Below are 27,885 nucleotides of genomic sequence, written 5' to 3'. Positions count from 1 at the left end.
CCGATCCTACATTTCTGGGGGCCCTAAGCAAAACTTTGTGAAGGGGCCCCTGTCAGTGCATTCTTAAAAACCCCCACATTTTTATAATCTTTATTATCGCTTGAACCAATAATTACAATGGTTTATGCAAGGTGCTGCCGGTTTTCTATAGCTAATGGGATTAAAACATCAAGGAAACAAACTGCAGGTAATGAAAAACGCATAAAAATATGTAAAGGGAAACCCATTAAAACACGTTAAATTGGCAGTAAAAACAATTAAGTAAAATTAAAACCAAATTTTTGTTGACAGCTAAATTAACGCTTTTTGATAATGCTCTGGCACCATCTAGCTGTCAGAAAAACTATAACACACAGCCAAATTCGCTTTTCTAAATGCGCAATTTACTTACGAAATTACAGCATGATAAACAACAATAATCAATTCTAGGTTGTTTAAACCCAAATTTGGGGTCGAATATGGAAAAACCCAACCATTGGTTTACATATTTTTAATTACATTTTTAACCCGGTTGTCCATTTTGACCCAAATCAACAACTCCAGCATTTTTTAGAGTGAAGAAGGCAGATAAACATACAAAAATACATAGCCTAAATAATTCTCTAAAAATTAGCTAATTGTAGACTATGGCCATTGTTTTTAAAGTAGGCCTGCCTGAGTCACACAGCTTGTAATACCGAACAGGAATGTTTATCTTATGTACATTAAACCATGCATAAGAACGTTTTGATTATTGATGTGTACCAACACAAACCGAAAGTTACATGTCATCATTGGTAATTTCTAACGAGAAAAAATAAGAAATTGAAAATGTTACAAAAATACATAGTCTACTTTCTTCGTTCTTGGCACTTTTTGTCTGTTCCAGAAGGATCTTGTCAAGACGCATATGTTATTATCTGCCACACTGCATGATGTCCGAGTTTGAAACAGTTATTGAATCAATATAAATCATTATTAAAATATTTCCTCATGACTCACAGATCACAGAAACTATGACAATGACATGTTCTTCTTGAATCATGTTTGTGAAAGACACTTTTCAACTGAAAGGTAATTTTGACAGTAATAATAGAGATTGATGTGACACTACTTGTTCTGATGGAAATCAGTTTTTATTGTAGAGGCTGAGAAAAGAACAGACACACACACACACACACACACACACAGACACACACACGTTTGTTTTGCTATCTTAGTGAGGACATTCCATAGACGTAATGGTTTTTATACTGTACAAACTGTACATTGTCTCCCCCTACACTACCCCTACCCATCACAGAAAACCGTCTGCATTTTTACATTTTTAATAAAACATTGTTTAGTATGTTTTTAAAGCTATTTTAAATGAGGACGTTTACAATACCAGTGTAATACCCGTCATTATACAAATTTGTGTCCTCCTAAATCATGAAAACACACACTGATCTATATGAGGATTTATCACACACACATATTTCAGTGACAGTATTAATGTAATGAAGAGACTATAATATCTCACTGTCACTGATTCATCATGAGCTCAAAGCATTATGGGTAGAATCTCTCTACAGTCTGTTCTGATTCATCAACACAGTTTCACTGATGATCCAGTACCATAACCCTAAACCCAGGATAGAGCGGTTGAGTGAATGTGGTCTGGACTGTGTGAATGAGTCTCATTGTGTCTCCAGAGACGCTGTAGAAGGACAGCGTTCCTGCACTGTGATCCACATACACTCCTATTCTACTGCTGATGGGCTTTACAGGGAGATCAGTCCGTATGTTATTGTGTATGAATGAGTAACTGGAGGAAGAGCAGTACAAACTCCAGGACTGATCATTAGATCCAAACCGACACTCATTACCCTCTCCCTTCCTGCTGATGCTCTTATATGACACTGATGTATACACATTATATCCACTCCTCTCAATCTCTCAGTAACAGCGTTGATCACTCACACTCTCTCTACACAACACCTGATACACACGATCAAATCTGTCTGGATGATCAGGATACGACTGACGCTCTCTGTCAGTGACAGTTATCACTGTGTTCCTCTCAGACAGATGGAGGCGTTTGTTCACTGTGTTCAGATCCAGAGTGAGCTGATGGGAATCTGATGGAGATAAAACATATCACAATTAGGAATTATCAATCTGACCATCTTTTAATTTACACTGTAAAAATGATTTCTGCTGCTTGTTAAATGTACTTTATTAAAATTAGTTAAAACCACACAATTGCTGAATAGTCTGTCCTAATTTAATTGTGTAAAATCCACTTAAATATGTCAAACTGAAGTTTACTTCATCCATTTGTATTGAATGAACTGAAACTGGGCAGTGGATTTTTAGTTCCCAGCATGCTTTGCTCTCGTCTGGAACAGAAGCTTTCTATCTTCAGTCTTGAGTTCAGATCCGACGAGTTAATTTAGGATTTTTCTCAAATCTGAACTTGATTTAGGATTCTTCTCCTATCTCACAGAATCTCATCTGTAGTTGGAAATTTTAAAGCGCTCCATCAGTTCGGTGATCAACTCTCAGGTCTGTTACCAAGAGCAGCTGCTGTGAAGTAAATGCTCCAGATTAAAATGGAGGAACAATGAATCATTATTCAGCTCAGTTCAATGTTATTTCAGTTCAGTTCAAACGGGTCTACCTGAGCCTCTCCGAACTCTCTCCAAATCATCTGGACCACCTAGGGATGGAGTCACCACTCTCCCGGCAGCGCAGCTCGTGAAAGCTCGTCGCCCACATGGTTGAGCACACCGGTGACATGAATGGTGTGAAGCGACCTCAGATGCTTCTGACTCCAAAGGAGGAGATGGTGGGCGAGTTGCGACATGTGCGTAGACAGTTGATGTACGCAACGGTCGCAGTGTTGTCCGTACGGACCAGCACATACTTGCCCTGTAACGGCCCTTTCAAGCGGCTCAGGGCAAGGCATACTGCTAGCAACTCGAGGCAGTTGATGTGCCAATGCAGTTGGGGGCCCTTCCACACTCCTGATACTGCATGCCCGTTGTACGTGGCACCCCAGCCAGTGGCAGAGGCATCTGTGAATACCACAGCATGCCGGGACACCTGCTCTAGGGCACACCTGCCCGAAGAAACAAGGGGTCCGACCACAGGCTACAGGCTTGGCGGCATTCCGGAGTGACTGCCACACGGTACGTGCCACGTTGCCACGCCCATCTCGGGACTCGGCCGTGAAGCCAATGCTGAAGCGGTCTCATATGAAGCAAACCGAGCAGGGTTCCTCTGTGAGACGTGCTGTCTGTTCGACCGAATCCAACTCCATACCGAGAAAAGAGATCCTCTGCACAGGGGAGAGTTTGCTCTTTTCCCAGTTGACCTGAAGGCCCAACTGGCTGAGGTGACTGAGCACCAGGTCCCCGTGTTCACATAACTGATCCCAAGACTGAGCTAGAACGAGCCAGTCATCAAGATAGTTGAGGATGCGAATGCCCTGTTCTCTCATGGGACAAAGGGCTCCCTCTTTCATGAAGATGCAGGAAGACAGGGCCAGCCTGAAGGGTACTGATATGCTCGACCCTCGAACACACAGCGCAGGAACGGCCTGTGTTGAGGAAGAATCAAGACATGAAAGTACGCATCCTTCAGGTCGATTGCTGCAAACCAATCTTGGGGACGGATGCACTCGAAAATGCGTTTCTGCATAAGAATTTTGAACAGTAGCTTGTGGATTCTCTGATTCAAAACTCACAGGTCCAAGATTGGTCGTAACCCACCACTTTTCTTTGGTACAATGAAGTAGGGACTGTAGAACCCCGACCTCATATTGGCTGGAGGGACCGGCTCTATCGCGTCCTTCGCCAGTAGGACCGCGATCTCCGCACGCAAGACATGGGCATCGACAGCTTTCACTGCAGTGAAGTGGACGTCCCTGAACTTGGCCCGTAGCGGGGTCTGAGTGTGCTGTGCAACACCTACCTGGTTCCACGATTGGACAGAGGGCACAGGAGAGGCTTTGGTTGCCTTCTCAAACCACGTGCTACTGCCCGCTGGCCATAGAAGAGGGGGATGAGAGTGGAGAGGTTTTTCTTCTCCCACTACTCTTCGAGCTCTCTTCGGAGCCGGAGATGCTCTTTTTTTTAAAATTTGGGCGGAACAGAAACAAAAAGAAATTTTCAGATTTTTCAGCAGCAGATCAGCATATTAGAATGATTTCTGAAGGATCATGTGACACTGAAGACTGGAGTAATGATGCTGAAAATTCAGCTTTGATCACAGGAATAAATTACTTTATAATATATATTTTAACAGAAAACAGTTATTTTAAATTGTAATAATATTTCACAATATTACTGTTTTTACTGTATTTTTAATTAAATAAATGCAGCCTTGGTGAGCAGAAGAAACTTCTTTTAAAAACATTAAAAATCTTACAGTGTCCACACTTTTGACTGGTAGTGTGTGTATGTATGTATGTATATGTGTGTGTGTGTGTGTGTGTGTGTATGTATGTGTATATATATATATATATATATATATATGTGTATGTGTATATATATATATGTATATGTGTGTGTGTGTATATGAAATGAGAGGTAGAAGAGAAGAAGCAGAAGCAGCCAAAAGTAGAAGACACAGAAGAGATGCGAGAAGCATCAACTATCAAAGACCCAGTCGGTTTTATACCATAAACATAGGAAAACTTACATCTCACTCAAACATATGTTTTGGTCTAACCAGAAAAGGTCAAACAGGCTTATCTGTTATGTCATAGTTGGTGTAACGGCTAGGTCAGAGTGACTGGTCAAATGTCAAAAGATAGATGAAAATAGAAACAGAGGCGACTCTCTCCTTCGTCCCGAGTCCAGAGGCGACTCCTGTCCTCGTCCCGAGTCCTATAACGGCTCTAGCTCCTAGCCCAGAGGACCTCACAGTACCTATCATGGCGTTAGCGTTTATGTGTGTCTGGGCAACACACACATCGGCACCGGTCCCCGAGTCAGCTCCAGACTCCGCTCCGGTCCCTGAGCCCGCTCCAGCCCACAAGCCCGTTTAAGAGTCTTTTCTAGCCCAAACACCCAGAGTCTCGCCCAAGTATTTTTTTGTGGGGGGCTATCCGTCCCCAACCTTGGTGGCCGAGCATGGGGTCTGGGCCAAGACCACGGAATCTGAGGGTCCTGCCTTGCCATGGCGGCCCAAAGAGCCTGACCCGCCATGGCATACCGAATGGCCAGCAGCGCCATGGCATACCGAATGGCCAGCACCGCCATGGCCTCCTGACTGGCCAGCACTGCCATGGCTTCCCAAACTGCCTGATAGATACAGAAGGTGTTGTTTTGACACCTTTAATAAAATATTGCAGATCTTGCATAATCACATGTCTGCAGAGATGGAAACAGACATATTTTCATACAAAGGTACATAAAGTTCAAATGAGCAACTAATTCTGAAAACATCATCACTTCTGCAGTACTTGGCAGGCGTCCAATATCTAACCACAAACGTGTCAACATAACCTGTCACACTGGAACACTTGAAGAACAATTGAATATAGCAAGCATACATACTCTTAAAGATAAAAGAAGAATAACCATAAAGGAGTACAATATATTGATATATTATCAATATTGACCATTTTGGATCCACCAATATATATATATATATATATATATATATATATATAAATATATATATATATTAGGGCTGTCAACGTTAACGCGTTAATGCATGCAATTTATTCAAATTCCTTAACGCGTTAAAATAATTTAACGCAAAAAAAAAACTGAAGCATGTTAAATTGTGTCATTAGCGTAATTTATGTCATGCAGTTAGATGATCTTAAAAATCCATGCTGATTATATCAGAGATGGCAAAGAGAATTATCCAGTGTCTGTTTCGCTATAAAACACAAACTCTCTGTCATATTGTGTCATTGTATCTGAAAAGTGCGAGCCTTATCGCATCACGCTGTTCCTGTCTGAACAGAACGTCGAAACATCCCACCGCTGTAAGGTCAGATGATATGAAAACTGTTTCTCGGCTGGATAAAGCAAACCAGCGTCTCGCTAGTAAAGTTTTGATGGATGAGGATTGCAATCAAATTAAGGGCGATTGCGGTGACGTACAGGAGTCGTACAGAAGCACGCACGAGTCTGTTATATAGATGCATAAACAAATCATGTATGAGCGCTCTCGACGCACTGATCATACATTGTATTTATGCACAGACACATTTCAGTACATTCACATTGTTTCCACACACATTCAGGATAATGTTTGGATTTGTCCTGTGTATGTTGCTGTGTACTTTAGTATATATGCAGGTCAAGGCGGTTGGTTTAGGGTTTTTTGGCATCTCCATGTGGTTCTGTTCAGTATCGCAACTTGTATTGTCTAAAATGTAAAACTCTTTGCTGTTGCACTTACTATACACTGTGAATTCTGAAACGTTTTTTGCTGTGATTTGTTTTATAGGTGCTTTGGTGTACATAAATGTATGAATTATATGGACTCATATCATTTGGTTATTTGATGTCCTTTTGGAGTCTTTAAGTGTCCTTTTTTTGGAAAGACATCTAAATTTACCTTGAAAAAAGCTGTAAAATACAGTTTTGTGAAAATCACACTTCAATCTGATGGTTTACTTTGCTGGATATAGGCAATGATGGCAACATGGTGTTAAACAAGATAAATGGTGTATGCTTAATTTCACGATAAGTGTGCGTGATTAATTGGAATTAAAAAAATGTAATCTATTGACAACCCTAATATATATATATATATATATATATATATATATATATGTGTGTGTGTGTGTGATTTGTGTAATAGATATACATATATATATATGTGTATATATATATATATATATATATATATATATATGTGTTTGTGTGTGTGTGTGTAGACATACATTTGTGCAGTCCTGCTGTAATCCTGAACTCTCCTCCATGATCCACACTAAAAAGAACATATAGTGTCAGTAAATACACAATAAATCAGTAAACGCACACACACACACACTTACACACACACTTTTACTCACTACACACACTAAAACAATCACATTCACGCACCACACACACACACACTCGCACATTTACTCACTACACACTAACACAATTGCATTCACTCACTACACATTCGTCTACACACACACTCACATTCAATCACTATACACACAAACACACTCACACACACTCAAACACACGTCTACACACACACACAGCAGTGCAGGGCGATTAATCAAATAGAGATAAAATGACATGGTAAAACAAGCTTTAAACATACTAGAAAATATTCTATAGTTTGTACGGTCATGAAAACCTGGAAAAGTCATGTAATATTAAAATAGCAATTTCCAGGCATAGGAAATTAATAGGAAAAATAAATAAACCCAGAAAGTTTTGGAAAAGTCATGTAAATTTGTTTCAAAATATTTATATAAGAGAGAACATATGTTTAACTGATAATATTGGTTAAACAAACGTCTCGGTTACGTATGTAACCATCGTTCCCTGAAGGAGGGAACAGGGACGTACGTCAGTAGTGACTGACGAATTGGGATATCGCTAGAGAGCCCTATCACCTTCGAGTGTAAACTAACCGAGCCAATGGATATTGGCGTGCGTGATTAATAGCACCTGCTCCTTCCCGCAGCGCGGGTATAAGTACAGATGCAGATGCACACGCACTTTGTTTTTCACTGAGGAGACAAGCATGAGTCTCCACTACACCGAAGGCACAGGAACTGTGGTGATGGGATGTACGTCTCCGTTCCCTCCTTCAGGGAACCAAGGTTACATCCGTAACCGAGACGTTCCCCTTCAGTCGGTCACGTTCGATGTACGTCAGTAGTGACCGTCGAATTGGGATCCCAAATAAAACGCCACCGTTACTGACCCCTTCCAGCGCCCAGCGTTAGCTCCAACCACCCGGCGCACCTTGGGGCAGAGAAGGGGGCGAGCTTACACCGAGAGAGTCTACTGCTGTTCCGCAAGACCCACTCAGTAAGACTTAGACAACACTGGGGAAGTGAACCCATAGGCTCCCCACCCAGTGGCGGAGGCATCTGTGGAGACCACAGCATGCCTGGACACTTGTTCGAGGGGAACTCCTGCCCGCAGGAACGAAGGGTCCGACCACTGGTGAGGGTGCGTCAGCAGTTCGGTGTTATGGGAACACGGAACGTACCGCATTGCCACGCCCATTTAGGGACTTGGCCGTGAAGCCAGTGCTTAAGCGGCCTCATATGAAGCAATCCGAGCGGCGTGACTGGACGACGGTGCACCAACGTGGCCATGTTCTACTAAACATAAACCACCCACGAACACAGTCACAGCATGTTTGCAATGCGCTAGAGGAGTGGGGGGCCCACGGAGATTAGCTCAGTGGGTATTGCCCCACTGTAATCCTCAGGTCACCCTGGCTTATTCACCAAAGTAGCACTTTTCTGATTCAGAAAAAGAAACTACATCGGGGAATAGGTGAGGGGACTCCACCTTGTTTGAGGCACTTGAGTCTCGACCGCGCATCTAGAGCGCCGAACAGTGCGCTGGGTTGCCATGACAACCCGCGCTGTCAGCCGGCGGCTTGACGGCACATGGCGCGTTGAGCGCTCAAGCCCTTACTAGAAAGGCAAGACGAACAGCGTGCCGACGTGGGCGTGCTCTCACGCACGCCAATATCCATTGGCTCGTTTAGTTTACACTCGAAGGTGATTGGGCTCTTTAGCGCTATCCCAATTCGTCGGTCACTACTGACATACATGGAACGTGACCGACTGAAAGGGAACTACAATACTTAACGTTCATTTGAACCATCTTACTGCAGCATTCCATCAGAATTATTTTGTTCAATGCACGGGCTGTCTGACTGAATTCTGAAACTGTATGTAGAATTCTGAAACTCCAAATTCTCCCATCATAAACAACAAAGTGCAGGTTCGATGTCAGAGATTCATATTGTGTAGTCAGCTTCCGAGATTTTAATGGGAGCGTTTGTGAGAGTGCAGTGCTTCCCACACATAGACTTTACTTGGGCGGGCCGCCCAGGTATATTAACGGCCACCCAAGTATATTTGGAGACACATTTATGCTTTTATTATTTTTATCCTCGTATACTTTTGTATCCGCCCGAGATAATGAAACCATCCGCGATCGATTAACTAGTGGAAAATCTCCCCTCGCCCTACACGTTTCGTACCTGCTCATTACGTGTGCGTCAGAACTGTTTACTCCCGCTGACATTCCCACGGGCGCTGCAGAGATGCGGCGGGTATATCAAAAAAAGAGCGCTGCATGTTGCAAAGTCACAAGGCGGCGCTATTGCACGTTCTACAGGCTCGGGCAACAGCGCTTCAGACTGCTTCAAATTGATTCTCAGTCAATGAATAGCGCACGTTTATGCCAAGCGATTGCTAATGAACTCAAGTTGATGAATTATGACAATGTCAACTTTATGGCCTTTATATAATATATTTTAGGCGATTGTAAGAATATGAATGATCAGCCCGCAATTGTGTAGACATTTCAAAATAAGAGTCCCAGTATATTTGGGGCTTGTTTATAATTAAAAGTCACAAGCTAAGTTTTTTTTCTTCTGCTTCTGGGCATTATTGGTATTTTGGTTACACAATAAATTGTATTTAATTTGATTTCCATTTAATTCATAGTAAATTATTGTAGTCTCCCCCACAGGAAGAAAAGACTAAGAACATTATTTGATACATATTCATTATATAAATTTTACTAGCAAAATCTGTGTCCCATTTACTGAGAGAGACACTATATGACATAGCAAGGAGAACATATGAAAAGGAGAACCATTTAAATGCTGTAATTTTGCATAATAATACATAATATTAGTATGTAATTAAATGTAGCAGTATGTTATGTAATTAAAGTTAATTTCAATAAATAAAAATACTGTTAAAAATCATAAATTATTTGTTTGTCACATGCAGTAGATCATTTCTGTGCTGTGGGTAATAGGAGGATTTTTCACCCGGCTACCACCGCAAGTATATTTCAAACCTGTGGGAAGCACTGGACTGCTTAAACTCACGCTAGACCCAAGTTATGGACAGCTTCACAATCGGCCACATTCTCTGCTCCCTTTCTATAAATAGTTTATTCCAGTTAATACAATTTATTCATCATGCTGATACGATTATGTGAACCATCTTTTTCTAATGTGTAAAAAACATGCAGTTTCCTCAAACACAAACACATTTTTATGTATTCTATTAATCGACATTAATAATCATTATTACATCCAAGGTGGATCTTCTCTCAGAGGAACACAATCAGAGTTATATTATAATATCCTGGCTAATATATTATAATATCCTTCCGCTGCAAGTCGACTTGCATATAGAAGCTGGTTATTATAGTTTATAAAGTTTAAAAATATGGATTTATTTATATTTATTTATTTATTTTTTTACAAAAACCCATCACTTCACTTCAGAAGGCCTTTATTAACCCCATGGAGCCGTATAGATTATATTTATGATGGATGGATGCACTTTTTTGGGCTTCAGAATCATGACTGCCATTCACTACCATTATAAAGCTTGGAGGAGCCAGGATATTTTTAATATAACTACGATTGTGTTCGTCTGAAAGAAGTGTAGTCATATACACCTAGGATGGTTTGAAGGGTGAGTAAATCATGGGATAATTTTCATTTTTGAGTGAACTATCCCTTTAATTGACAATAATGACCCTGGAATGAGTTCCTGTTAATTTTATAATTAACGAGTAACATTAAACAGTCTGTGTAAATAAACATTTAAATGCTACTTCAAATGCAGCTTCTGTTCCACCTTTGCAGTGTAAAGGTGGCTTTTGTCAATGATAAAATTTTATTGGTAACAGTCTATAGCAAGGGTCGTTGCTGTGATTGACACCTCATAGGAGGGCCATTTTAACATTCAAGCACAAGAAAGCACAACATTTCTGAAAATGTACTTTCCTTTGCATTATTTCTCATTTACTTCAGATTTCATTACTAAAACATTTTTGCCATACTTAAAAAAAATGTAAACAGCAGTGTCTCTATCATTGTTACATACAGTGTTAGTTTTTAACAGTTAGTGCAAATATTTCCCCTTACTTTATTTTAGCTTAAATAACATCAAAATCTTGCACTGAACAACACTGTACTGAACAAATGCAATCCTTGAATACATTTGTACACCATACTATTTCTTGCCAGACACCTGGCAACGCTTCTGCTCACAAAGCTGAGCCACATTTGTCCAAGATGCCGTTTGAGTATCGGTAACGTTTATTGGTAGCATCGGACGCATTTCGGTGGTTTAAATCGAAGCTCGCGACTTGCGCGAGTGCTTTTACTGTAATTTAGCCAAGCGTGCTCATAATAGAAGCGACGCGGTCGTGACGCGCATGCGGTATGGTGGACTCGTTTTCCAGGCGCGCCTATGCTGCGGCGAAATGAAAACATCTAAACTTTTCAGAATACCGCAAGCACACCACAGGTCATGTGACAAGGACCAACCGATGAGCTTCGGCCTTTCCGTAACAACACCGAAAGCTCAGCCAAACAGCTGGTCATAGCTGCACAGGGCGGGTTTTTATTTCTCATCTCCATAAATATATCTAGTAGTAGAGCTAATGCAAGGACTAGAAATCAATTTTTCTTTTGCTGAAACTTCCTCGTTATAGATAGTGGAGAGCGTGGTTCATGGTTGCATAGCAACGACAGACGCCACGGGAGCAAAAGCGCTTTGGAAAGAAGGAGAAAGCGGCGCGGACACTCATGTGACGCAATATGTGAACGGCCCCTTAAAACGGTGACTTTTTCTTTGCATATGGAATATGGTATGAGACAACTAGAGAATAATAATAATAATAATTTAGCGGGCCGGATTATGGTTTATTTTTTAGATCAGTTGCGGGCCGGGTGGAGGTGGAGGGGGAGGGGGAGGGGGAGGGGGGGCCGTAAATGGCCCGCGAGCTGGCAGTTTGAGACCACTGGTCTATAGCCTATAGGATTCTGATTAATTTAAGTAATTGGTTAAATTTAAGTATTTGACATAAAACACAACACAGGTAATCATAAAAATTGCCCTTATGAAGGTAAAAAAAAAATGCCCCTGGAAATCAATTGCAAGGGGCCCCTTAATGGAAAAGTTAATTTCTGGCCCTGGCATGGGATAACGTCTGGCAGTTGTAGTTTGTACTCCCACCAGGTTCACACATACTCCATCTGCAGTGCGTATACGGCGCATATTTTTTCCGGTGCCCATATTAACAGGTTAGAGTGCTTGGATGCTGTGGGATTACAAATTTGTACTATGTTATATCTAGGTTCCAATGTAATAGTATATGAACTGAAAACTTTATATACGTTGTGTTTTACATTCTGAGGTAAAGATAATGACATTCTAAGGAGATCAAGGCAGGCAGCCCAGGTGTCTGTGAAATTAACCTTTTGTCTTCATACACTTCCTAACCATTTGGCAGGACAAGCTCAAAGCACAGCTGTGCCTTTGTCTCTATGATAATGTAAAGGTATGGGCGATACTGTCAGACTGAGTGGATTAGCACCTATGCATTTGAATGACACCGTTATGCTGATTAGATCATGGCTGGGAAATGTAGGGAATGGGCTGATTCCTGCACTGCATTTGCATGCTTTGTTTAGATTGTCTCCACCTCTACTCTATGTATCCCTCCCCTTTGAATGTATATGAACTACCAAGTACACTGCCTTAGTTGGACTTGGATGACTACAGCGACGCACAGCGCGTTTCTCAATAAAGAGTAACTTCTGCTTGAAAGATATCCCAACGTCTCCTGGTCTCTGCTTCGACGAGGAAAAAGTTTCCTACAATGCGGTCTAGCAACGCATTCCAGGAATGTTGCGTCTGCAGCAGTGCAGCAATCGTCCATGCACCGAGTCTATTTTTGCTGTGCTACACGCGCTGAATTAAAGTAACAGTGCATTGTCTATTACCACGGATTGACATGAAAATGTAGTAACCTCACCATAAATACATTTGATTCAATTATACTACTATTTTTCACAGTCATCTTTTTACTTTAAACCTGGGGTAAACTTTTATTTATTTATTTATTTTTTTATATGTGAAATGCACTGCACAGTTTGTTATATTATGTGAAGGCAAGGGTCTTACATCTCCGCAAAAAGTGATAATTACGTGACAGGCTGGTGTCCGAGAACTACAAGAAACAAGAAGGCTGCACAATGGATGTCACTCGGTTAATTGTTGAAGTATAGAAACATAAAGTTTTGTATGACCGGCGGGACTTTTTATAGAGCCTAAGATTTAAATGCTAAATAAAAGACAAGGGAGGCCGCATCAGCCATTGGTGTGGATGGTAAGTTATTTTAAAATGTTTGCGACTGAACAATTTCACGTAAGGTCATGTTTAAATGTTTTTTTTCCACATGCTTGAGCATCGTAATATGTAAATCTATGGCCATATATAAGCAATTGAATATTATGTTGTTTATATTTATTGTGTTTAAATAAATTGTGTTTGAATAAATCCATGACACAGAAGCTGCGGATCAGTTGCGCACTGCAAACGCATAATATGTGAAAGCACAATGGCGCATGCTGCTTCTGAAACACGTACTGCAACACGCACTGCATACGAAGTATTTGTGAAGCTGGCGTCAGGTGTAAATTGCAGAAATGAAAAAATAAATTTTAATGTTTTTGGGGAATACAAATAGGGATATTATCTTTGTAATGACTGATGGTTGTCCAATGAGATTAATGATAAAATAGGAGGCAAAGCTATTTTAAAATCCTGCCGATATTGAGAAACAAACCCGAAAACTTCGGGGTTACCAGTCGTGGCCTAATGGTTTTAGTTATTTAAATTGACAAATTTAACACGATAAACACTATACAACTATATCCGACAGTTAGATGATTGATTGGCTGAGATCTGATTGGCTGAGAGTCTTGGATACTGGATTCAACTGGGTATGCAAAAAAATCAGATTTGGACTGACAGTCTGAACGTAGCCTTTGATGAGCAAAAAGATGTTGAATTGATGTCGGTCGGAGATCAACCTCATTTCGATGCCATGTGAAACAGATTTGAAATTGAATCTACAGTGAACATCAGGAGTTCATTACTAATGTTCAATCATCACTTAATCATTTAATTATCTTATTAGCTTAAACACTGTTTTAGTGTTACTTTTTTACTCTCTGTAGATTGGACTTATATAGACACAGAGCAAGTGATAATTTAACATTTGATGATTTTACTGTGCTCCTTTACTGCCATGTAATTCTCTAATTTATTTTTATGTATTATTATTATTATATTACATATATGTTAATTAGATTTCAGTAAGTTGTGGAAGTGCACTACAACATAGTAGAAGTTATTCACTCTTCATGCTTAACATACTTGAGTTTGTCCAGTCTGTAGTTTGGATTGTTGAGTGTATTAGAGAGCCACTTTACTCCGAAGTCTCCTGGGTGATTGTAGCTCAGGTCCAGCTCTCTCAGGTGTGAGGGGTTTGAACTCAGAGCTGAAGACACATAATGAAAGCCTTCCTCTGTCACCATACAGCCAGACAACCTACAAACACACACAACAACAATGCACATCACATTAGTTTAGCAGTTAGATGTCACTAACGCAGTCATTTGGGTAGTAGCTGTTATTTTCTGTAGTTTCAGTCACAAAAGTAACAAAAGTAAGGTCAATAGAAACATTTATACTCCAGTAGTAGAATAGTAGTAGTAGAGTAGTAGTAGAGTAGTACAAGTAGAAATATACTTAAGAACAGGAACAAAGTATTTCTACATTGTCACTGGACACCAGTGGTCATTTTTAATTGATCTCACTGTCATTTCATAAAAAATCATTTCGTGTTCAATTAGCATTATCAGGAAGAAACAAATATTCCCCCAAAACATTGGACATAATACGTTGCATTTAAATGGGACTGTAGCAGTTCTGTCTACCAATGACGTAATCCATGAATAAGAGGAGTGCCTTTTAATTACGCTTGTTTAATGGTGTATAAAAGTGCCCGTAGTGTTGCTATGTGTGTGCGTCTTCTCTGCCTCAGGTAGTGAGTCACCTTACTTCCGGCGGAGCGTGTGGATGTTTGTGAGGTAGGAGCTGTTGGCAGTGATTGCGGTCTGTTTGTGGGTTTATTATACAGGGTTTCATGGGTTTATTTTTTTGTTAAAGGGTGGAGTGAGGAGCTTTGTTGGATGCCATCATCTGTTTTTACAGAAAAGCGTTTAGCACGCAACAGTTTATGTTCCATGTGAGTCGCATTACAGGTATGTTTTGATTTTGATCATAAAACCGTATGATCATTAGCGGCCTTGCTGGTTAAATTTATGTTTTGTGTGTTGAATTTTACGTTTAAGGTGCGGGCCAACATGCAAGTGACGTTACAGTGGGCTTTGTGTCTCGTTTAAATCTCCGTTTGGATGCCTGTCGTGCTGGCTGCTTCGCTTTACTTCTTCTACTACGCTATGTGTCATCGGACCTTTGTCACTGCGATCATTATCCTGTAAATCAAGGGAGACTGGATCTCAGCCTACGGTTCTATTGCTGGATTGGACCGATCTCTCCGCGCTGTAAACTAGTTTTAGCTCGTGTCGTGTGTCATCACACGGTGTCTATTTTTGCTAACCGTTTATATTTGCAGCGTCTAACACCCGCTGAATCAGCTGGAGTGTGGTTTGGGCTTGTGGCGTGGTGCCTTTACCATCAATTGGAATTGTGTGAGTAACAAACTTCAATTAAAGTCTTAAAGTTGTGTGAAATAGATGACCAGCCACCTAGCAGTCACCAAGCTTTTTGCTTGTGTTTTGTTTATTTTGTTTCCAAGTGAATTGTTTTTGATTTATATATATATATATTCTTTTCTTATGTTTCATTCGAGTTTGACGTGAGGTTGTTGTTTTGTATGTGTCTTTTTTTTGTAGTACTGCTGGCTACTGTTTCCAACCTGACAACCGTTTGATTATTGTGGTGACCGGACGCGGCCCCTTGACCAGTTTGGTAGGATTGACCTGGCGAACTTGCATACTGGTTGAAACTGTGTGATGTTTTACTGTGTTTTTTTTTAAATGACATTGTCAGTGTCTGTTTTAGTGTTTTTTTGTTTCCCTTCAGAATTGGAGCGGCCCACTGCAGAGGACCAGCGTCTCTCGTTGCTGTGGTGGGTCTTTTGCCTGAATGCAGTGTTCATAGTGAGGTGTGGCGTGCTGTGGTGTGAGTGTACACATGTGACTGCTGGGTTTCTCGGATTAGTGTGGCCAACCCCAATTCTGAATTAGGTAAACTGTGTGAGTGATGGGTTTTATTGAATTAATGTGGTATTTTCTATTATCTCAAAGATCATTGTTGAAATTGACACCTCCTTGTCTGGTATCTGACTCAGCCTTAACGAACCTGTGAGCCTAGTGTATTTTACTGAGAAGGGTGATCCCCGGTAGTAGGCCCCCGGGGTGGCGTAGTTGGTCACTTAGATACAGTTGAATTTCCCCTTTAATTGGGAAGTGATGGGTGGGCCAAGGGGAATTTAAATTTAAATTCTAGCCTTTTTCACTTCTCCCATTTACTCCCACTGCCACAGAAAGTAAATAAGGCATTTGATCTCACCCAGACAACAGTGGCACAATAATGTTTACAAAGTAGTGAAAGAAAGAATTTAAAAATTACATTTATAAACAACATTTCTAACTTTGTTACTAAAAATATGAAGGCGCTTGCAGATTCACACACACTTGAAAACACAACAATGAAATCTTCACTTTCAGGTCAAGAAGCTGTCAATCAAAAACTTGCTGTCAACCCCGCCCACATGAGGTATTTGTGCCAGTATGGCAGAGTGAATAATTTTTTCCAATTTCAGGGAGTTTTTTCATTAATATTTAATTCATATTTTTATTAGTATATTGAAAAGTTACGTTCAAAACATTTGGTACAAATCTAATTCCATATAAGTCAAGTATGGCCAAACTGAGTGCAGCTGAGAAGCAGCGACTTTACAGGCAGTGTAGGGATGCAGAACCTGAACACAGAGCAGAGTATTTTTGCAGAAAAGGAAGCAGGACTGTGCCAGAGATATTGAGACAGAAAAAGAAAATGAAAGAAGAGTGTTCAATGCAAGGCACATAGAGACTGTCAGCAAAGATGCAAGCAAAGACATAGAACAGTAATAATAATAATCAGGCGTAGTGCTGTTGTAAATGTGTGTATCATTAGCGTAGCAGTGATATCCCAATCCATGAGTCCTACTAATCTGACCAAGACGTAGCATATAAATACTGGTTTTGAAGAGATCAAAAGTGATTGGTGATCTCAAGAGTGACTTCTAGTCTTGGTTCGACACAACGTTGAATATGACTGACAGAAAGTGAACTGTCATTTACAGACAGAGCATTATGAAATTGTTTACTTGTGGTTTGTGATGCAGTTGCTGTCAGGCCCAATACAGTTTGCTGCTTCATCTTTCAATATCAATTTCTTTTCAAACTTTCCATTACACTGTGCCTCATTTACAAAACAATCTAAAGTCAAATGCACCGAACAAACGTAATCATCGAACACAATCCGGGACACCATTAAAAATAAACCATCCACTTGTTCGTGATGGTGGGATCCTTGTGAAATCTGTACAAAAACACAAACGGGCTGTTTCCTTTACTCTACTCTTCCATTTGTCCTGTTGTCAGCAGACTTAAATGTGTGGAGTATGTCAGAAACTGAATAGGCATCTTTATAATGTATCCAGTGTAGTTAATGGTGATTAGTTCTGTTTGTTTTTGATGCGACATGACATATTGTAAATTATTCAGGTCCTGTGTATACTCCACTGCTCCAGCGGGTGGAGTATACAGGAATATTCATAAATTCGCTCGGCGGTGGGCATGGCATTTTGAACTTTTGAACAAATTTTGAACAAATGGAATGGAAATTGTTGTTTGCTATCAGATCACAACTTGTTTTATGGATTATTTCAATCAGGTAATAAAGGAGAAGGGACATGCACCCTATAACTGTTCATATTCTCTACATAATTCATAAAATGATTTGCTTTGCATATGCTTTTATTAACATTATGGATACAAAAGACCAAGCCAGAGCACAACAAATTGAGCACATATTTCTGTTACTCTTCATTGTTGTCGTATCTTTTGTTCTAAACTGTGTCCCTTCCTTGTTTTTTATTCTGCAGCATAGGGCTGTCATGATAACCACAATATCTTAATACAGCGCTACTGATAAGACAACCACAGAGGAATGCAAAACCGCAGCAACGTCTCAGATTATGTATGTAACTATGGTTCCCTGAGAAAAGGGAACGAGACTCTGCGTTTGAATAACGCTTTGGGGAACATCATCACGTGAACCGATGTCTGAAAGCAATTCTCACCAATCCTATTGGCCGGCGACAGCCTATGACGTCATCATAGCGCGACCCGGAAGTATATAAGGAGCGCCTAGAGAATCAGTCAGTACCTTATCGTCTGAAGGAACTGTGCAACAGGCAGCCCGATGCATGGCTAGGAAACGCAGAGTCTCGTTCCCTGTTCTCAGGGAACCATGGTTACATATGTAACCTGAGACGTTCCCTTTCAAAAGGGAACTCTACTCTGCGTTTGAATAACGCTTTGGGGAACGATATACCCACGCCGCCATGCTTGAGGGGAGTGCATGCCACAAATGGCTAGACAAACGTCAGAACTAGCAGCTTCAACTGAAGTGCCAGAACCACTCCCCCTACGGGTCATACATAGGCTGTCAGTGACAGCATTCCCTATGGCCAACAGCCCAAGCTAAAAGCCTCAAAGAGGCCTTCCGCAGAAGGCCTACCAAGGCCGCTCAAGGGCTTCTGGAACCCAGCTTCCTTCCAAAGAAAGAGGGTGCCTTTAAGGGAATATGGCCAGGGGGCCCGAGGGAACCCTAGCCAGTCACTTGTCAGGGGAACGTACTCGACCCTGATTGCCACCAGGGAGGCCTGACCTGGTCTATTTACCAAAACCTAGTCTTGGCCAACAACCTGTCTGATCACAGAGCCTCCAAACACATTCTTCAGAGAAAATATCCAGTAAGAGTGACTGCAAAAGAGGCAGTAACTAAATCAAACCAGAGCGTAGAGATGGGCATCCTGGAGAGCAAGACTCAACTTAGCACTTTTTACCCTTGCTAATGAGGGGAGTAACACTCTGCTCAATCCTAGGATCTACTCAATCCTAGGATCTATTCCTACTACTAGGAATCCGATAAGGAGAGTGTATAACAGCCTTGGGGCTGATCCTAATAGGGAGGCCTCAGAGAGGCCTTCAACCACTGACCAGCTTAGGGAGCTAAGTACTATGCAGGACAATCCTCAACTGAGGGGAGTACAGAGCTCAACCTAACAGATAAACCGTACTGTAGGCACAGAATCATGGAGGCCCCAGAAGGGCCTGCCACATGATACAAATTCTAAATGTGTAGAAATACATACAGCAGTCTTGTTTCTAAAACCAGCATGCTTCCAGTCTGCTTAAGAAATGCCCAGAACTGGGAGGGAAGCTAAATGGGGGCCTGTGAAGGCCACACACCTGAACAGCTTTGCTAACTGAACACAAATGCAGTAGAATTAGACTGAGAGTGCCCACATAACAGTCTACCTAACACAATCCAATGAGCAGTGTACTCAGTAAAAGCACTTTTTACTCTTTAAAGCAAGAGGAGTACAACATACGCCAGCATGCCCTAAAGGAGGCCCAAAAGAGGGCCTGCAACTTCTAGACAGGTGGCATCAGCTCACAGCAGTGTTCTAAGCTCAAAGGGAGCCAAGTAGAGTAACCATCATTCTCAGATGAGGTTACCTAGTTTAACTCAACCTGAGCTATCATACCACCAGGTCATGTACTCAGTAACAAAACACATTCCATTCTTAAGAGGAGTACAACCCTACGCCATCATGCTCTAAAGGAGGCCCAAACGGAGCCTACAACTCAGACAGACACGTGGCGTCAGCTACTAGTGGCAAACACTAAGCTCTCAGGGAGCCACATATAGAACCAAACTATATAGTGAGGTTCAACTATAACTCTACCTGCGCTTAATTCCAATCCACACATTCCATCAGGCAATGTACTCAGTAACGCACTTAATATTTTTAAGGCAAAAGGAGTACAAGAAACTCTGCTAACACGCTCCAAAAGAGGCCCAGGCCGCGCCTACTACTCCAGGAGACACGGGCGTCAGCCAGCGGCAGTGTCAACAACCATAATAAGCCTGTGCCATCATGTTCTTAGAGGAGGCCCAAAAAAGGGCTTGCGACTCCAAAAGACATGTGGCGTCAGCTAATGGCATCTATCTAAGCTTCTAAGGGAGCCTAATCTGAGAACCAAACAAAGTAAGGTTACCTAGCTTGACTCAACCTGAGCTTAAGTCTACACATTCCAACAGGCAATGTACCGAGTAATGACATGTCTCTGAAGGAGGCCTAAAGACTGGCCTACCATCTCAACACAGACATAGTCATAAACCTGTGGCAGTGTCTATATTTTAAGTGAGCGAAACTCTCGACCAAAAACAAACCACCAACAAGAGCTTGTGGTAAACAAGCAAAAATGCTAGAAGAAGGCTTAATACATGAAAGCCTTCAACTCCAATGCAAACAAAATCTTGTGGCAGTGTTTAACTCAAAGGGAGCTATAAAAGATCCAAACTGAATAGTGAGGTTCCCAAAGCAACTCAACCTGAGCTGTTGCATTCCAACAGGCCATGTACGTAGTAAACACCTTTACTCTTAACGCAACATACAAAATAATCACCATGCTCTGAAGGAGGCCAAAAACCCAGACTACTAATACACAAACAGGTGTTAACCTGTGGCAGCAATAGAGTAAAGCTCACACTGTGTAGGGCAAAAACTAGAGCTTAAAGCATAAAATGATGCTTTATTTTTCATTCATGCCATCCTGAAACTCAAGGATGGATGCCTTTCATCAGCCAGAAGTTTACACAACTGTACTGAACCTTAGGGAACAGGAGCTAGATAAAAGCTAACACCGTTACACTCACACTTGAATGTTAATTCAAGGGGTTCAGGGGAAACAGCAACCACAGTATGAATGAAAAACTCTAGACAAGTGGGGCCTAGCAACACTAGCATTACTACCACCTGAGACATCGGCACCAGGGAGGCCAGTGATAACCTGCTACCTTAGCTGCTATCTGTCGTGCACCTACACTAAAGGGGTAAAGGGCTAGTTTCCACGTGAGCAAACTCTAACTGAATCATCTACCAACAAGCTTTGTATTACAACAAGCTGTTGTGCTCTGAAGGAGGCCCAAACGGAGCCTTCTACTTCATACAACACGAGCATCAGCTTGTGGCAGTGTTCAAGCTCTAAGGGAGCCATATATGAAAACCAAACTACGTAGTGAGGTTAGCTTTATTAAACTCAACCTGAGCTTATACATTCCAACAGGCAATATACTCAGTAAAAACACTTTTTACCCTTACAGCAAGAAGAGTACAAACTAGGACACCATACTCTAAAGGAGGCCAAAGTCAGGCCTACTACTCTAGAACACACGGGTGCTAGCCTGTGGCAGTATTAGAGTTACTGAGCTCACAAAGTGTAGGGCAGGACACCTACCCCGAAGGGACAATGGGCCTTGGCCTGACAACTCTGATAAGAGGAGGCCAGAACTAGGAAAAACTACACTCAGATAACAGGGGTAGTATAAAAAGGGTGTAAATGCTACTAGCAGACCGCCTAAACCCTAGTTCTAGCCTAGGCCAGCTATACCTGTGGGCCTATAAGGCCAACACAAAAGCATAGATCTGCCTGGGGTTAAGGAACAACAGCCTTTACCAACGACTCTCAACTGAGAGGAGGCAAACTCTGAGAATACTAAATTTCTACAGTAAACCTCAGAGGAGCAAGCTCAACACAAGCACACAATGTCAGGCGGCCTGTAAGGCCGATGCTAAACATAGATCTATCTGAAGTTAGTGAAGGCTAATCTCGAAACTCTAGCATTTATCAGAGGAGAAAGCTAATTAACCAAAAGGTGGCTAACAGTGCAGCTTAGTTAAAGCCGACATCTGCATACATATGAACAATGGCTTCATTATCTGAAGCCAACACATCCAAAAAAGGGGACAAACAAAGTACTACCCTAATAATATATCGTTCAGCCAACTTAATGGAACTTCAGGGCCCTTAGTCCACATCCTATACAGGAAACTGATAATAAATATAAGAAACCTACCAAGCCAATTTCAGCAGGCCTAACTGATATGCTTACAAACAGACATTGTCTGTAAGCAACACCAGCCTGACCTGCTGCCGCGTATAGAGTGTTGGAGCCTATATATATATCACGAGATAGTTGCACTCATCTCGTCAGTAGGAGGCGCGAACGTGAACCCATACTCACTCCATCAACATCAGCGAATTAAACTGCTGATGTTGATGAATGCGAGCTGAATACAGGTCCTTCCATGCTCTCTCGATCTCAGTATGAAGATCAAGAAGGAATGGAAAGCTTATTGTGGCTGGAGAATTATGGCAAAAAAGGAACTCACTTGCTCACTTGTTTGGCTTAGAGCAAGAAGCGCAACTGCTGCTGAATCTAACGATGTCATAGACAACACATCATCGTAATCACACAGCTCTCTCCCGTCAGCTGTCGAGGGTCGCGGGGAATTTCACCCCTTCAACTCTTCAGCAAGCTCCAGTTGAAAACCCCTTGATCTAGTCTCTACTCTGCCTCAGCAAAAGTAAGACCCGAACCATTAGGTGCAGCTGCTGGTCCTTCTCCTCTCGAGGAAAAGACCAGAAGAGAGTGGAGCATTTTACAAGTAAAACACACTCACAATAACAAACAGACACTGCCTGTACATGCTCTTTTGTTCTCATAAAAGACAACGTTATGTGTGTGATCAAATGTCCACACTATGGGACACGGATGCACATGCTTTCTGAAACGTTTGTCAGACATAGTAAATTCTCTTACCAGATTCGAAGCAATCGCAATCAGACAAAACAGTCCCTGAAGACGATGAGATACTGACTGGTTCTCTAGGCGCTCCTTATATACTTCCAGGTTGCGCTATGATGATGTCATAGGCTGTCACCGGCCAATAGGATTGGTGAGATTTGACAATTGCTTTCAGACACCGGTTCACGTGATGACGTTCCCCAAAGCGTTATTCAAACGCAGAGTAGAGTTCCCACGATATTTGTGAATTATCTTTTGTAAGGTTATGCACTTCTCGTCTTTTTACTTCATGTATGTGTGCCAAATATTAAATAAGTTTGTAATGATAACAATGTGTACCATGGTGATTTGTACAGAGGCTTCGTAGCATTTAACAAGCCTAAACAGACAGTGAATGAGAGAGAGATTGACTGATCGCATGCGATAACCTGCATCTGTCCTTTAGGGTAAGTCATTTATATTTGTTAAAAAAGGTTGTCATGTCCAAGGAAAGTGAAATCTCTGTCTTAGCATCCTTTTAACGTTTAAGCGGATTTCCAATGAATGGTGTCAGTTGAATCAGTACCATTGATCTCTATGAAGTGAAGCATCAGCTTCAGCGTTACCCCAGCAATGCATTGCTGGTCTGCTAAGCCTTTTAAAGTGGCACTCAAGGTTAAAATGATTTCAACAGCTTGTTTCATTACATCTATCATTGAGTGAATCAGTGTTTTTGAAAATGTAGTTCAAAAAACGCTTTAAAGGGTTAGTTCACCCAAAAATGTCTGTCTTTAATTACTCACCCTCATGTCGTTCAACACCCATAAGATCTTTGTTCATCTTCAGAACACAAATTAAGATATTTGTGATGAAATCCAAGAGATATATGTCTCATCCATAGACAGTAATATAATCGCCACTTTCAAGGTCCAGAAAGGTAGTAAAGATATCATTAAAGAGTCGACGTGACTGCAGTGGTTCAACCTTAATGTTATGAAGAGACGAGAATACTTTTTGTGCACAAAAACAAAACAAAATAACGACTTTAATCAACAATCTCTTCTCTTCCCTGTCATTATCCTAACGCTGTTGTAAGCACAGTGATAGGTAAAAAAAAAGTACTTCATATCCCCCAAAACACATCATAAATATATAGATGAGATGTAAACAAACAAACAAACAAAAAAAGATATATAATCATTAAAATAATAATATTATTAAAATGTATATTTTTTTATACAATCACTCTATAAATATTTGGGGACAAATTGACCCCCAAACACCATGAGTGTAAACAAGAAACAAACACATTATGAGGATTAAAGAGTTAGTTCACCCAAAAATCTAAATTCTGTCATTAATTACATCATTAAGGTCATTATTTCATTCCACACCTGTAAGACCTTTGTTAATTTACGCTTTCAAATGCCCAGAAAGGTACTAAAAACATTTAAAACAGTTCATGTGACTACAGTGGTTAAACCTTAATGTTATGAAGTGACGAGAATACTTTTTGTGTGCCAAAAAAACAAAATAACGACTTTATTCAACAATATCTAGTGATGGGCAATTTCAAAACACTGCTTCATGAAGCTTCGAAGCTTTACGAATATACTTTTTGACGAGAATACTTTTTGTGCGCAAAAACAAAACAATATAACAACTTTAATCAACAAACTCTTCTCTTCCCTGTCATTATCCTAATGCTGTTGTAAGCACAGTGAAGGCTTCCGTGTTTACGTCAGAATGCCGGCTCAGTATTGGCCAGAGCTGATCACACATGCGCAGTACAATTGTGTTTTTTTTTTTACTCTACCAGACATCAGAGGGCAGCACTGTAGTGTCCATTGTAGTGTTTTCTTCCTCCTGCTTAAAGCGTGTCGGTTTTGTATCACTCTTCTGCACTCTTCTTCGACAACTGCACACAGTGCTTTGCGTATTGCCACCTAGTGGACTTTTACATTTCTGCCGTCTTTATCTTGCGCATGCGCTGTTGTAAGTCAAACTGTCCTGATGACGAAAATTACATAATGCATACGGTGCGTGGATGTGGATGACCTAAGTATACTTTGGCCTTAATGGTGTAGCTGAGGAATTTTGCCGTAAATAGGTAAAAAAAAAAAGTACTTCATATCCCCCAAAACACATCATAAATGTATAGATGAGATGTAAACAAACAAACAAAAAAAAAGATATATATATTTTTTATACAGTCACTCTATAAATATTTGGGGTCAAATTGACCCCCAAACACCATGAGTGTAAACAAGAAACAAACACATTATGAGGATTAAAGTGTTAGTTCACCCAAAAATGAAAATTCAGTCATTAATTACATCATTAAGGTCATTATTTCGTTCCACACCTGTAAGACCTTCGTTAATTTACGCTTTCAAATGCCCAGAAAGGTACTAAAAACATTTAAAACAGTTCATGTGACTACAGTGCTTCAACCTTAATGTTATGAAGCAACGAGAATACTTTTTGTGTGCCAAAAAAACAAAATAGCGACTTTATTCAACAATATCTAGTGATGGGCAATTTCAAAACACTGCTTCATGAAGCTTTGAAGCTTTACGAAAATTTTGTTTCGAATTAGTGGTTCATTTTTGGGTGAACTAACCATTTAATAGCTAGGTAAAGACCATAGAAAGTAATGATATGCAATATTATTGTATTAAGACAGGATTCCTTCTATGATCATAGTTCTGTTAAAGTAATAATAAAATATTTGAGCATATTACAATATTTGAATTTTAAGTAGTTAAAATACAAGAACAAATAAAAGAATTCTGAGCAGCTGAGATATGTTCTTAACAGTTGTTCTTTTGTGCATTAAACACAAATCAAGAGGAGAGAGACCAGAAGACAAAGATACTTTTGAATTTCCAGGGCAGTAAAAAAGACTTTGTCAAGCATCTCAAGCTTGAGCGTTGAAAACTTTTTTCCTTAATATGACTTTCCAAAAAATAAATAAGTTGTTTTTTGGCTCAATTTGCCCCCATTGATTATGTTGAGGTAAAACTGAACATTTTAACCATATGCTATATCAAAAGGAAGACACTGAATACCATATATAAATACTATTGAAAAAATTCAGTGCCAGCTCACTTCTCACAAAGGTTTTATTTAAAGAAAGTTAAACTTTAAAGCTTGCTGAATTTCCTTTAGCAAGATCTATATAAATTTTAAATAAAATAATTTTTATATATGGTACTTTTCTTAATGCACATGATCTCAAAGCAGCTTCACAGAAATCAATAATATGACAATTAGAGCTTTAATGTAAATTGCATTTGCATAACTTGCAAATTATATATCCATCCTCAGTGTGCAGACATAATTGTGTATATATATTTTCTTAAACATACAAAAAAAACATGAATTGATGCAAGCAAATGTTAAAAATCAAAATCTTGCAGTTACCTTTCGAAAGGGAACTCGCATTGCGTCCTAGAACGCATATGGGGAAACGCCCTCGCATGACCGGTGTCTGAAGTGAAAGTGGAATCACGCCAATCCTATTGGCCGGCGACAGCCTATGACGTCATACTAGTGCGACCAGACAGTATATAAAGGGCGCCTAGGAAACATGACATCCTCTTTTCGTCTTCAGTGACTGTTTTGTCTGTTGTGATTTTTGCAAGGTAATAACCTTTGTTATCATGTCTGAGAAGCGTTTTAAGCGTTGTGCCAATCCGTGTCCGAGATATCTGACACCTGATGACACACACGACCTGTGCGTTCACTGCCTGGGTGACGAGCACACGCGATCAGTTCTCGAGGGATCTATCTGCGTTCATTGTGAGCGTCTGCTCCGCTCTCACCTGTCAATCTTCTTGAGGGAAGAGGGACAGGCATCTGCACCTGGTGGCTCGGGTCCTGCTCGTGCTGAGGCCGAGAGGAGACTCATGTCATGGGGCTCGTAGGTGGAGCTCGCTGAAAAGTTTGAAAAAGGCGGCTCACGAGAGCGATCTGCTCGATGAGGATGCCATTTCTCTGGCATCCTCTGGTTCAGCAGACAGTGCTCTTTTGGCTCCAAGCCATACTGAAGAGCAGTTGTTGTTTGTGGAGGGCAGTGAAAGTGTTGCATCTGAGCCCGTGCGACCATCCTGCCCCACGTATGTTGAGTTATTGGATGTTATGGAGCGCACCTTGGGCAGATTAAAACTGCCGTGGGCGCGCTCGGGAAGAAGTGGTTCGTGGGAGGCTAGACGACCGCTTTCTTTCCGGCCATACTCCTCCAACTCCCGTAGGCCCTGCCTACTAGACCATTAAAAACAACTTCACGGTTGAATGGCAGGGCATACGCGGCTGCAGGTCAGCACTGCATACTATATCAAGCCGACCTGTTGAAATATTTGGGCCAGGGTCTTTCCCCTGATGCGGTGGCTGAGCTGCGCCGCACCACAGACCTGGCTCTCCGCGCCACCAAACAAACTGCTGCCGCGATCGGTCGATCGATGGTGGTGATGGTGGCAACGGAGAGACACCTGTGGGTGAACCTGGCTGACATCAGGGAGAAAGAGAAGGGTTTTCTCCTCGATGCGCCGGCCTCGCCGCTTGAACTTTTCGGGACTTCAGTCGAGGCGGTGGTCTGGAAGTTTAGGGAGGCGAGGGCACGCTTGGTAGCATTTAAGTCCTGTATACCGCGCCGGTCCGAATCTGCACGCAGGGGGACCTGGCCCATCATGGTCTGAGGATCATAGGCAGGGCCAGAGGTCTAGTGTCGCCGCTCAAGCACCTCCTCCTCAAAGGAGCAGGTCTCAGAGAAGGCGCGATGCCAGGAACAAAAAGCAGGATCTGAGAGAGGTGATACAAAGCCGGCGCGCTGAGCGCCACTGAGTGTTCCCTCTCTCGTGAGGGGTTTTCCATCTTCCTCTCCTCCTTTTTCTCCTGTCCCCCTGTACCCTTCCATCTTCCCCGCACATGCTCTGACATCAGG

The 27,885-nt window shown here is 41.3% G+C and overlaps 1 protein-coding gene across 2 annotated transcripts in view; it reads right to left on the bottom strand.

Moving 5' to 3' along the window:
* Positions 1–77: 77 nt before the first annotated feature.
* The window catches only part of LOC127508745 (NACHT, LRR and PYD domains-containing protein 3-like), a 68,457-nt gene continuing 40,649 nt past the window's right edge, over positions 78–27,885 (bottom strand). The window contains exons 10-12 of one of the 2 annotated variants that reach the window (XM_051887086.1): positions 14,382–14,555; positions 6,872–6,918; positions 78–2,099 (exon numbers count right to left, since the gene is read on the bottom strand). In XM_051887086.1, coding sequence (XP_051743046.1) covers positions 1,918–2,099; positions 6,872–6,918; positions 14,382–14,555 — 403 coding nt within the window. In that variant the 3' untranslated portion in view covers positions 78–1,917. The remainder of the gene's footprint in view (positions 2,100–6,871; positions 6,919–14,381; positions 14,556–27,885) is intronic. The other variant, XM_051887087.1, reaches the window with a different exon arrangement.

This window comes from Ctenopharyngodon idella, chromosome 3 (assembly GCF_019924925.1).
Source record: "Ctenopharyngodon idella isolate HZGC_01 chromosome 3, HZGC01, whole genome shotgun sequence".
Taxonomy (NCBI): Eukaryota; Metazoa; Chordata; class Actinopteri; order Cypriniformes; family Xenocyprididae; genus Ctenopharyngodon; species Ctenopharyngodon idella.
Note: the sequence above shows the minus strand (reverse complement) of the source record. Positions and strands in the feature narration are given on the sequence as shown.